The sequence below is a fragment of the Oncorhynchus masou genome, chromosome 13 (genome assembly GCF_036934945.1).
Source record: "Oncorhynchus masou masou isolate Uvic2021 chromosome 13, UVic_Omas_1.1, whole genome shotgun sequence".
In the NCBI taxonomy this organism is placed as follows: domain Eukaryota; kingdom Metazoa; phylum Chordata; class Actinopteri; order Salmoniformes; family Salmonidae; genus Oncorhynchus; species Oncorhynchus masou.
In genome coordinates this window covers 70,844,828-70,857,751 of record NC_088224.1, presented here as the reverse complement: position 1 = coordinate 70,857,751, position 12,924 = coordinate 70,844,828, and the positions used below count along the sequence as shown (strand labels likewise).

At 38.7% G+C, this 12,924-nt stretch overlaps 2 protein-coding genes across 2 annotated transcripts in view; both read right to left on the bottom strand.

The window, feature by feature from the left end:
- Positions 1–224: 224 nt before the first annotated feature.
- LOC135551532 (lens fiber membrane intrinsic protein-like) lies at positions 225–1,617 on the bottom strand. Its single transcript, XM_064982739.1, has 4 exons — positions 1,443–1,617; positions 940–1,089; positions 659–793; positions 225–366 (listed from the first exon to the last, which is right to left on the bottom strand). Exons 1-4 carry the CDS (start codon positions 1,615–1,617, stop codon positions 305–307), a joined length of 522 nt encoding a protein of 173 aa, XP_064838811.1. The 3' UTR covers positions 225–304.
- Positions 1,618–9,132: 7,515 nt separating this feature from the next.
- Positions 9,133–12,924, bottom strand: part of LOC135552974 (roundabout homolog 2-like) — a 77,883-nt gene continuing 74,091 nt past the window's right edge. The window contains exons 24-26 of the mRNA XM_064984951.1: positions 10,799–10,969; positions 10,363–10,502; positions 9,133–9,832 (exon numbers count right to left, since the gene is read on the bottom strand). Coding sequence (XP_064841023.1) covers positions 9,821–9,832; positions 10,363–10,502; positions 10,799–10,969 — 323 coding nt within the window. The 3' untranslated portion in view covers positions 9,133–9,820. The remainder of the gene's footprint in view (positions 9,833–10,362; positions 10,503–10,798; positions 10,970–12,924) is intronic.

The window sequence follows — 12,924 nt, the reverse complement described above, 5'->3', positions numbered from 1 at the left end:
ACATAGAACAGATTTACCACTTAGACTTTTAATAATGACTGATCTATAACTCACATTTCTATTTGATTTTGGTCAGGTCACCCAAAAAGTTACATATTGCAGCTTTAAAGAAACTTTCAAAATTATAACTGTGGTGCATATTCTTTGTTATTAAACAGATGAATACCACTCGATAGAAAGGAGAATAAACAGACAATTGGTTTTACCCTTTTTATTATGCTTATTCAATAGTGGTCAGGTAAACAGGAAATTACGTAGTTAGGTGTGTAAACCCAGGTGTGAACTTTTTTTTTTTTTTGTCAGATCAGTGTGAGTTGGAGTTTCTTGGGCATTCATGCATCCTGTAGGCACACATGTAGAAGATGCCTGTAAAAGAAAATAGGAAGAGATTAACATTCAGTTCCTGGGCATACTGTATACTGTCCACTGGATTATCCACTGATGTCAAAAATGTTTTTCTTCAAATGAATCTTGTTGGACTGAACCATAGGATGCATCTCAAATGGCAGCCTACTCCTTATATAGTGCACTTACTTTTGTACAGGGCCCCATGGGCCTTGATAAAAAGTAGTGCACTAATGGGAATAGGGTGCCATTTGGGATGTACAATAGTAAATTAAGCCCTTTTAGCTCTACAGGCAGAACCACATTATCCTACCTGAGAAGAAGGTGAGGACCACTGCTACCCAACCCATGATGTAGGACCAGGAGAAACGCCAGTTCCCGTATCGTTTCCCGTAGTAATTCACAGTCACCCCAGTGTACACAGCCATCGCCAGCAGCACAAAGAAGCCTGTGGAGAGTAGTGAATCAAATGCTGCTTATTCCTTTCATCACATCCATCAACAGAGACTTGATAGCATAGAAATATGTAATTTATTGTATTTCTATGCTTGAAAGAGAGTTACAGGGACAATGACAGAAGGAGGAGACACTTACAGGAGATGAAGAAGAGGATGCCGGCAGTAAAGGTCTTGTCAAACCCACTGAAGGAGGAGGAGCGTATGAAGGCCATGACGCCGATCACGATGCCAATGAAGCAGGCCAGCAGGGAGAGGATCATAAAGGCACGGGTGGCATCCCAGTACGCTGGTGACAGAGGGCACAGAGAGGACAAGGCTGAGACCCAGTACAGGTACTACTTACCCAATAAGCACTACTACTATTAGTGGCATTCCTGTCGATAGTACTGAATTACATTTCACACTTTACTCAGATGTGACATCACTGAACATTGACTTACTACACAATATTCTATATTTTGCACCAAATGTTGAATTATGCTGACTTATTCCCAACTAAACCTGCTCAAATAAAAGGAGCTGATTCCTTTGTTGAAATTCTTTTTTACTCTAGATATTCACAGCATGGAACAGGACCTTATAAAGACCTTTCGTTCACTTACAGTACGTTTGATGACAAATGGGACATGTTGCGCTTACCAATGCTATCTGTGTGTGTCATGCATTTCCCAGGCACACAGTAGCGCCACAGGCCCTGATGCATATAGTTGTTTGATTGACGGTACTGCATCCAGTAATCGGTTGCTGTGGAGATAATAAGGAGTATGTTCCCGACTCCAGCGCAGAACAACCCACCGCCCATGAAGCTGTACATCCTGCCAAGCACACTGATGTACACAGAGGAGACAGTTAGCCTACAGCACAATTGTCAGGGACACTGAAGCATCTCTATACAATTACATCTCATGGCTGGTGAATACAGCATAGAGTAACACAACATAAAGTACATTGTTTGCTTTGAATAGTTGAAAGGGTCTGGATGGACATTACAGACCATTTTAACATTGAATCAATTATATTTTTTCAAAGAATAATCTTAATAATCTTATTCATATTCCACTTGTTTTACCATAGGCTTACTGCTTTTAGACAGTTTGTTAGGGCAAGGTCTTTTCAAATGGCCGTTATATACACTATCGTTGAAAAGTTTGGGGTCACGTAGAAACATCCTTGTTTTTGAAAGAAAAGCACATTTTTTTGTCCATTTAAGATAACATCAAATTGATCAGAAATACAGTGTAGACATTGTTAATGTTGCAAATGACTATTGTAGCTGGAAACGGCAGATTTTTTATGAAATATCTACATAGGCGAACAGAGGCCCATTATCAGCAACCATCACTCCTGTGTTCCAATGGCACGTTGTGTTAACTAATCCAAGTTTATCATTTTAAAAGGCTAATTGATCATTAGAAAACCCTTCTGCAATTATGTTAGTACAGCTAAAAACTGTTGTTATTATTAAAGAAGCAATAAAACTGTCCTTCTTTAGACTAGTTGAGTACCTGGAGCATCAGCATTTGTGGGTTCGATTACAGGCTCATTATGGCTAGAAACAAATAACTTTCTTCTGAAACTCATCAGTCTATTCTTGTTATGAGAAAAGAAGGCTTCCTTGTGAGAAATTGCCAAGAAACTGAAGATCTTGTACAACGCTGTGTGCTACTCCCTTCACAGAACAGCACAAACTGGCTCTAACCAGAATAGAAAGAGGAGTGGGAGGCCCCGGTGCATATCTGAGCAAGAGGACAAGTACATTAGAGTGTCTAGTTTGAGAAACAGACACCTCACAAGTCCTCAACTGGCAGCTTCATTAAATAGCACCCATAAAACACAAGTCTCAACGTCAACAGTGAAGAGGCTACTCTGGGGTGTTGGCCTTCTAGGCTGAGTTCCTCTGTCCTGTGTCTGTGTTCTTTTGCCCATCTTAATCTTGTATTTTATTGGCCAGTCTGAGATATGGCTTTTTCTTAGCAACTCTACCTAGAAGGCCAGCATCCCGGAGTCGCCTCTTCACCGTTGACTTTGAGACTGGTGTTTTGCGGGTACTATTTAATGAAGCTGCCAGTTTAAAGAAGACCGGTTATTTTAATGGACAAAAAAACATGCTTTTCTTTCAAAAACAAGGACATTTCTAAGTGACCCCAAACTTTTGAACGCTAGTGTAGTTTTAGCTTTGATATACTGTATTTACCCTGACATGACTGATCTGTTTCCCTTCTGTCCTTTCTCTTCTGTCATCTCTTTTCTGTCCTCCCTCTTCTGTTCTCTCTGTTTTTCTATGAAGAAATATGATCTTTAAGTCACCTACTGTACATTATATCAAAACACATAACATGACATTTTACCCACACCACTCAGCTAATTAATAACTTACCTTTATTATCCCTTTAGAGAAAAAGTCAGAGATTCCAATATTACAAGGGGGTTGTCAAAGCACTCCGGAGCCCAATATTGCCCAGGCTGACAGAAAAGTTTTGTTTGTGTCGGAAACCAGGCGAACAAACGGCCCCAGGGCACAATAGAGCATGCTGAGCCACAACCAATCACATGGGATGAGTTTTGTGTTTTAGGGAATCTGCTGAAAATACAAAACTATTTAAGCCCTGGGTAAGTCACAGTAATACTGATGACAAAGGGGTTTCAATTCAAAATACTGCCCTACCATCCACAGTGGACATGGGTTGGCAATAGGATCCCACACTATGCAGTAAAAGTAAGTTTCACATAGTTATTTCACGCAGAAAAGAACAAAAGTATAGTTGGGGCTCTCGTGTTAGTTAAGTGAAATTGAGATAATGTTTTCTCTCAACATCAGATGTTAAGGTTTTAAAATCTTTATTGAAACTACAATTGAACTCCCAAAACCCCTGTCAGTTCATTGAATTTAAACTGCCCAGTAAATCTCAGACCGTGGTCCAAAAATCAGCTTCAAACACACACTGTGATGCATATGAGTCACTACAGTATGTAACACGTTCCTTTTCTAGGGTAGCAGGTGTCTTGAACAAATGGTGGTAGATGTATTTTATAATCACAAAACAATGATTCAAGTTATTCAGTGCTATTCCATAAATAACACATTTTCAGTAAAATAAATCAATAATTATGTATTCAACATTTTCGTTGGAGAGTTAAGTTGTTTAGGAGGCGGAAAAATAATGAAATTACATTTTATCAGTGAGTGTTTTTACATTTTTATATATACAGTGGGGTCTGACATTATTAACAGCCTTGATAAAAATGAGCAAAAATGACTATGGAATAAATACTTCAAATACTGAGCTATGCTCAAATAAATGGGGAAATTATATTATTTTAAACTAATACAATTGCTCAGAGAAAGATATATTTAAAACAATTAATACTTTTTTTCCCTAAAAATATTTTATATGTTGGAGAACATCTGGAGGGATCTTAACAGTATTCCTTCATACAGAATCCTTCCAGATCCATGATCTCCTTTGTCTGTGAGAAATAGACTGCCCTCTTCAATTCAAACCATAGGTTTTCAATGGGTTTCAAGTCCAGAGATCCCAAGTGAAATATTTTAATTATAAGTATACTTAAATATATAAAACAATTATATTAATATACTGTACTTCAAATACGAAATGTACTTTATACCTTAAGTATACTATAAATACACATCATTACACTTCAGCACACTTATTAAAAGTGTACTTTATATTCATTGTTATTTCAGTCTTTTAGTATACTATATGTTGACTATCATTAAACTTAAAGACACTCATTAAAACTGTACTTCAATGTCAAACACTTTAATTGTAATTTAATATATTCATTCAAAATACACTTGGAGTTGTTTTTAAGTTGAAGTGTCGATTAAAAAAAAATGAAACTGCTTGATAGTGATCAAGTACACTATAAGTGTACAGTAACTTACAAAAGTATTTTTGGTAGATGGGGAACAATATAAAATCAGACATTGAGCATCTCTTTAAGCATGGTCAAGTTAATAATTACAGTATGCTGTGGATTATTTATTAAACCTCCCAGACACATCAAAGATATGAAACTTCTCAGGGATGTTACCATCAGGCCATTGGTGATTTTAAAACAGTTACAGAGTTCAATGGCTGTGATGGGAGAAAACTGAGGATGGATCAACAACATTGTAGTGTCTCTACAATAATGACTTAAATGATAGAGTGAAAATAATACAAATATTCCAAAACATGCACCTTGTATGCAACAAGGCACTAAAGTAATACTGGGAAAAACAACAACAAATGAATACACTTTTTGGCCTAAATGCAAACTTTTTGGCCTAAATGTTTGGGGCAAATCCAACACAACACATTTTATTTAACCCTTATTGTACCAGGTAAGTTAACTGAGAACACATTCTCATTTACAGCTACAACCTGGGGAATGGTTACAGGGGAGAGGAGGGGGGATGAATGAGTTAATTGTAAGCTGGAGATGATTAGGTGACCATGATGGTATGAGAGACAGATTGGGAATTTAGCCAGGACACCGGGGTTAACACTCCTACAATAAGTGCCATGGGATCTTTAGTGACCACAAAGTGTCAGAAACACCCATTTAACATCCCATTAAAAAAACAGCACCCTACACAGGGCAATGTCCCCAATCATTGCCCTGGGGCATTGGGGTATGTTTATAGACCAGAGGAAAGGGTGCCTCATACTGGCCCTCCAACACCAACTGGTCTCTCATCCAGGGACTGATCAGGGCAACCCTGCATAGCTTCAGAAGCAAGCCAGCCAGCAGTGGGATGCAGGGTGGTAAGCTACTGGCCAACACATCACTGAGTAACTGCCTACTTATTTTCAAGCATGGGGGTGGCTGCATCACGGTATGGGTATGCTATAAGAGCTTTACACTCCTGGATTGTACAGTATTAGTCCATTATTCTTTTCATAATTGTTCAAGCTCTGTCAAGTTGTTGGGGATCATGGTTAAACAGCAATTTTCAAGTCTTGCTATAGATTTTAAAGAGCTTGAAGTCAAAGTTGTTACTTGGCCACTTAGGAACATTCACATTCTTGATATGCAACTCCAGTGTAGATTTGCGGAGTTTTTCACAATTAAAAGAATTGGGATGGAGCTAAGCACAGGCAAAATCGTAGGGGAAGACTTGCTTCAGTCTGCTTTACATCAGACACTGATAGAGGAATTCACTTTTCAGCTGGGTAATAACCTACAACACAAGGCCAAATCTACACTGGAATTGCTTACCAAGAAGACAGTGAATGTTCCTGAGTGGCCAAGTAACAGCTCTGTCTTCAAACTCTTTAAAATCTATAGCTAGACTTAAATTGCTGTCTACAAAAGGGGGGCTGCGTGTTGCCAGTTGCCCATCCTATAATTTCCTATTTTTTTTGCTTACATCAGGGATCATCAACTAGATTCAACTGCGGGCCAAATTTGTATTGAGCCAACAAGTGCTCAGCATATATGGGAACTCCTTCAAGACTTTTGGAAAATAATTCAAGGTGAAGCTGGTTGAGAGAATGCCAAGAGTGTGCAAAGCTGTCATCAAGGCAAAGGGAGGCTACTTTGAAGAATGTCAAATATAAAATATATTTTGATTTATTTAACACTTTCTTGGTTACTCCATGATTCCATATGTGTTATTTCATAGTGTTGATGTCTTCACTATTATTCTACAATGTAGAAAACAGTAAAAATAAAGAAAACCCCTTGAATGAGTAGGTGTGCCCAACTGTTGACTGGTATGTTTTATGTGTTTCTTTAGGCTGAACATGTCTGTCAACAGCCAGTGATTTGCTGAGAGTTCTGTTAATATGAAATCCATTTAGCATACACTTTTATCCAAAGCTACTTACATCAGTGAGTGCATACATTTTTTTCATATGGATGAATGTAGCACAATGCGGAAATCAAACCCACCACCCTGGCATTGCTGGCAGTATGCTCTTACCAATTTAGCCACACAGTACCTCCTAAATTGTGATAGATTGTGAATTCATTTCCTAGTGTTCAAATTTTGAGTCAGACTCTTATCTAGCTCAAGGATGAGACAAAAAAAAGCTACATTGTGATAGCTTCTGTGTGGCCTAATGGAAAAATTATCTGTGGATCCTACATGCAATTTATGACTGGGCAGAAGGATAAATGCTATATAACAGCCACTAGATGGTGCCTTCTAATCAAGTCAAACATCCACATATGGAGCAAGTTCAACAGGTCTCTGTTACTCATTTAACCAGTATCTGGCTAACTGGTATTAAGCATTTGTGTGTTCCTTGTCATCCTCCACATGGTAACTGACTCAGGAGTATTTAGTCAACAATACATGGGATCATCTTTGCAAATTCTCTCCGTGATGACATTCATGTTTGATTTATAATCTACAGTACCAGTCAAACGTTTGGACACACCTATTCATTCAAGGGTTCATCTTTATTTTGACTATTTTCTATGTAGTAGAATAATAGTAAAGACATCGCAACTATGAAATAACATATGGAATCATGGAGTAACCAAAAAAGTGATAGACAAATCAAAATATATTTTATAATATATTTTGCATGATTCCATTTGTTATTTTATCATTTTGATGTCTTCACTACTATTCTACAATGGAATGAGTAGGTGTGTCCAAACTTTTGACTGGTACTGTATATCAGATCACATTAAATTCATAATCCCATCATCTGCCATTGAAAAACATTGTGGTATTTTATATTCTTACTGTGTATGATGCTGAAATGAATTCATGGTTGACCTTTTCTATATTCATCTTTACTCAGCAGATCAGTTCTCATATCTCTAATCCCATCATATACAACTGATCAGGGTTGGGGTCAATTCAATTTCAATTCCAGTCTAAAAAATTATTTAAAATAATTCCTAATTGAAAAGCATTGAAGAGAATTTGAATTTTAGTCTACCTTCTGAATTGACTGTAATTGAAGTGAAATTGACCCCGATTCTGCCACAGATATAAAAACATCTCAGTCGATGTTTGTCTATTTCTGTTCCTATACTAATGGGTAAAAAAGTATAGATTGAAAAACATTCTATACAGAGACATACTGTATGTGAAATGGCCTTTCAGTAGTCTGCGCCTTGCTGGGAGAGGATCACTGAGGGATTGTGATTAATAAAAATACCCTAATCCACAACACAAACAAGTATGCAAAAACCGCTTTGCTCTAAATTCTGATGGATTATCCCCCAATCTTTGTGGGTCCCTGTGGACATTTGGGAGAGAGAGGAGTATTTTGGGCTCCTGAGTGGTGCAAGGCACTGCATCTCAATGCAAGAGGCGTAGTTACAGTCCCTGGTTCAAATCCAGGCTGTATCACATCTGGCTGTGATTGGGAGTCCCATAGGGAGGTGCACAATTGGCCCAGCATCATCCGGGGTAGGCAGTCATTGTAAATAAGAATTTGTTCTTAACTGACTTGCCTAGTTAAATAAAAACATTGCTTATCATACACCGTCTTGCCCACTTCCTAATTTCAAACAGTCCCAGAACCCATCATCCACACTGAGTAACTGTGTCCAGAAAGAATGTCCCTTTGAAGTCCAGTGACATTCCACTGACTATAATAAGGCATGATTTGTTCTTCTCGTGCTATTTTTACCCAATAGAAAAGAAACCACCCAATCATCTTCATATATTTCTGCTCCCTGGCGCTTGTGTTCGCAAAACCCTTAAATGTTCTTACATAACAGTATCTCAAGCAGAGGTTTTCAGAATTACTTGAGACAGTATCAAAAGATAACATGGATGGATATATGCATGGATATATTATTGATACCAGTGTACCAGTCAATAGAGAGCTCTATGCTGAGCCACAGAACAAAGGAGGTTAATATTGTACAGAGAGGAGCGTTTAGAAACCTGGGAAGTGTGCCTCACAGGTGGAACAGCTCACATGCTCCTCTCTCTCCTAACCTCATCCACAACGCTCCCAGCCAGCCAGGCAGCCAGTTGATTTAACACACCTCACATATACTGCCCAATGTTCCACACTAAATAAAAGCCTCTCCCTCCTCTGGCTACCTTTTAACTGTAGCATATCCCTGCCTGTTACAGTTCTCGCTACTGTAGTTTTGTGGTGGGTTGTCCTCCTCACCACCTTACTATTAACTACTTTCTACCATCTTGAAGAAAACACAATCTGAAATCTGTCTGGGTTTAGCAGTTAACTATTACATCAAAGTCAGTGCACAGTAGCACAATACAAAGAGCACAGGAAAAAGGGCACATTTTTCTCATAAATGTGAATCAATATAGCAGGCATGTATAATAGGATTGATTACCTACACTTGATCGATTCCAGGAAACAGTCTAGCGAAACATGTCTTTAGAGTAACAAATGTTTTATTGGTATTTTTTTAACAAATCATTCAGCTGATGACAGAACATAACAATTGGTGTTCAACAAGGGTATAGGTTCACACATTTTCAGCATCACAACCTAAAAGGACAAAGCTATTTCATCTGGTGTTGATAAGATCGATATGTCTGTTTAGAAGAAGCAGGAGGTTTACGCCACAATGACAGCGAGAGAGAGAAACTGTAAACACACACATATGCCCAACTCTCAGATGGTCATGTTAACAGAGTTTCTGCCTCATATCCTTTCATCACACAAACATCACCAGGGTTTCAGGGTAAACAACAAAACAAAGTACATTCAAACATCTGTTGTATAATATCTACAGTAATTTTAAGACTTTTTCTTTCCCTTTTCTCAAAATACAATATATTATCTTTATCCAAGGTCCTGTTTAAAAAAGTTGCTAAGATGTCTATATACATCGAGGCAGGACATAAAATCACATAAATTATGAATAATCAAATGATAAAAAACACAAATATGAACCAATATGGAAAAGGCAGGTGGCAAGCCTACATGCTTTCACTTTTGTCTTCAGCTCTTCTTTGATACCATGGCAACAGGCTGGAGTTCAGCAAAGAAGGAAGCAGCAAAACAACCTTTAAAAAAAAAACATGGCGGAGAACTTCACATCACATAATCTGCTTCCAGCTACATGAGGTTCTGAAAGTAAACAAACATACAACACAAATCAGCGATGTGGCTGGTTTCAAAAATGAATCCTGACACTGTAATTTAGCCAAGGCTTAGCCACACAAATGTGAGTATTCCATTTATGTTGAGCTCTTATAAATCTACTGACCTCCCATATTTGCCTACATCTATGCCATTGTCAAAACATTAATTTGACATGTCCATAATCTATCCTATGCAACATACTATAGATGAAAACACTGGTCTTGATTTGGCATTATTAATATAACCAAGATGTTGGATAAACTGGACCAGATTAGTATAGAGATTAAAGCAGCAGAGAGCCAGGTGGGTTTTGGGCCAGTGGGTCTCTTGGCTCTCTGTGTCATACCAATCAACACTGATTAAGATCCAAAATGGTCTTGGATTATCACCAAATCCTTGCCTTACATTTACCCACTAGACTTTAGGAGGACACCAACACTGATAACAACTATAGGACTAACATGTCTCTACTGAGCCAGACCAGGTAGTCCTGCTGTCCTTCACACTAGACTCACCTCGTCCCTCCTCTGGGCAACTCCAGGCCCTCTCTGTCCAGTTGAAGCCCGCGAGGAGGCCACTCCACCAAGGGAACCGTAGCCGGACATCTGAACCCGGGGCAGAAAGCTGGACTGGCAGTACGGGATTACCCCCTCATCTGCAGATGACAATATGCAATACCGCAATCACTCAAAAGTACAGCTGGAATTATATGGGTCAGATTCTAAGTGCTGGACCAGACTAGACCCCCCACCATCCCTGGCCACCTGGGTAGAGGGGATTGTTGCTCGATGTGTGCTTAAACCGATGCACTATTTTAAGTCCACTGAGGATTTGTATGCATATTAATGTAGACGGAGTATTACTAGACCTCAATCACAATATGATGCAGTGTTTGCCGCTTCTATATTACTGTAACGTGTATTTGCTTTAATTAGATGGTTTGATGCATACCTTGTGAGCCCCTCATGGCAGGCCCTCTCTTCTGGGGTGAGGAGTAGTCTCCTCTCCTCTGTAGGGCCGGCGAGTTCTCTGCCGATGGCCTCTGGCTACAGCCCAGCACATCAACCAGGAGCTGCATGGGGTCATCTGCTGCAGGGGGTGGGGCTGGCGGAGGGGGCAGTTCTGTACAGACAGATTGACAGCTCATGAAAAAAAAACACCGTCTTCACTCAACCACACAGGTTGCCTCTTTAAAGCACTGCTGTCTATCTGTTCACAGTTAAATGTACACTACAGGACTTTGAAGTGGAACTGACAGCATTTTAGCAACATGAAATATTAAAATCTGACTTTTTAAAAAAATTATTTTTTACATTTTCTGACAAGTGAACACTTAGATATGGTAATTTTCATGTTTTCATAAATTCTTAGAATGTTTGGGAATTACAAATACTAATATATGTCAAAATTCTATAGCAATATAGAGTGGGAAAGCATTAATAGACACTGCAGTAAATAAATAAATCTGTCTCGTCCAGGACCAGAGTCTACTTAGACTGGTACACCATAGCCAATCAGAGCTACAGTATAGGCCTTTATGCAAACAAGTCATTTGCACACAGGCCTGCCACCATTCACTTTGAACTGGACTCTGTGTTTACAGGCAGTTGCAACTGGCAACTTTAGATCGTTAGAACGCATTCGCCAAAAACCACAAAATACCCCTGAATGGATTTCTGCAAATATGTCAATACCACTTGGGAGTCCTCTTACAGTCCTATTGATTAAACCACCATGAAAAGGTAGGCTCTCTCTCCTTCAGTTATGCACATCAACAACAAAAAGATCAACAACCAATGCTAGCCAGAGAAAGACGAGCTAACATCTAATGAAGGAACATTAGATAAACACCAACTTTTTGAAATAGCTAGTCGTCAAAATTGCACTGATAAACAATGGGGAATTGTAGCCTACTATTTCTTTGCCGCTTGCATGCCTACAATGCACGCTTGTCCCAACCATGAACCAAAGCGAACTGGTTAAAGTTAGCTAGCTTGATACTTCCTGACACAAATGAGAGAACACCTTACTCTGACCATTTTACTCGCCCTAGCAGAGCTGGTTAGGCTTTTTACATGTTGTTATCTAAAGTGTTCGTGACTAACTATTACTTTCTTTGCCTACATTTACTAACACAAGTCATATTCAGCGGATGTTGCGCGTTCAAAAAATAATCAGTTATTCTGTGCTCTAGCACATTCAGAAGAGTGCTCTGAAATTGGAGTAGATAGCTAGAGTGAAATTGCAAACGCAAGAGATATGCTAAATGTTAAAGTTATTGTTATCTAACCAAATTACACCTGCATCTCTAGCCGTGTATAGCCACCAAAAAACAATGAGGAGAAAGTCAGTCACTCCTCCAATGACATGACATCCTCCTAGCAGCTAGCTAGTGATTTAACTAACATTAGGATCTGAGTGTTTAGCTTGCTACATAAATAGATACGCTAGCCTATTAGCCACATTATGACTGACTAGTGATCATTGCCCTTGCTAGTTTGACTGTATTGTCATATCCAGCCTTAGTTACATTCAACCATTTTTGTCCAAAATATTGAGCCATTGAAACTGAAACAGTGCATCCCAAATGGAGGCAGCAAACAATGTACCAGGCCAGCTGTGATTTACAACCTGATAGCAATATTTTTTGGACTACCAAGAAACGTATTGGTGAATTATATTAATAATGCATTGAATGCATTGCCAACACTGCCTTAGTGTACGTCATGGAATGTTGAGGCAAATATAACTTATTTTTAAAACCTCTTATTAAGTTGTCTTGTAGCATAAACTGGGAATTAGATATTTAATACTGATATTAAGATTGTTTGTTTCATATCGGGAAAGTAGTTAAAACACTGTCAGTTCCACTTTAATGTGTGACCGAAATGTAAGGATGTGGCTTGAATCCCAAAGCAGGTGTGTTACTTATGTGCATGTGCTAGCAACACACCAAGAAGTGAGTGCCATTTCTAAGTTCTTGGAAATAATAAGATGGTGTAACTTGTTATTACAAAAGCTATGCGTGGTGCTTTGTGTAAAAGCTTCTACAAAGAGAAGATGTAGCTGCCCAATAT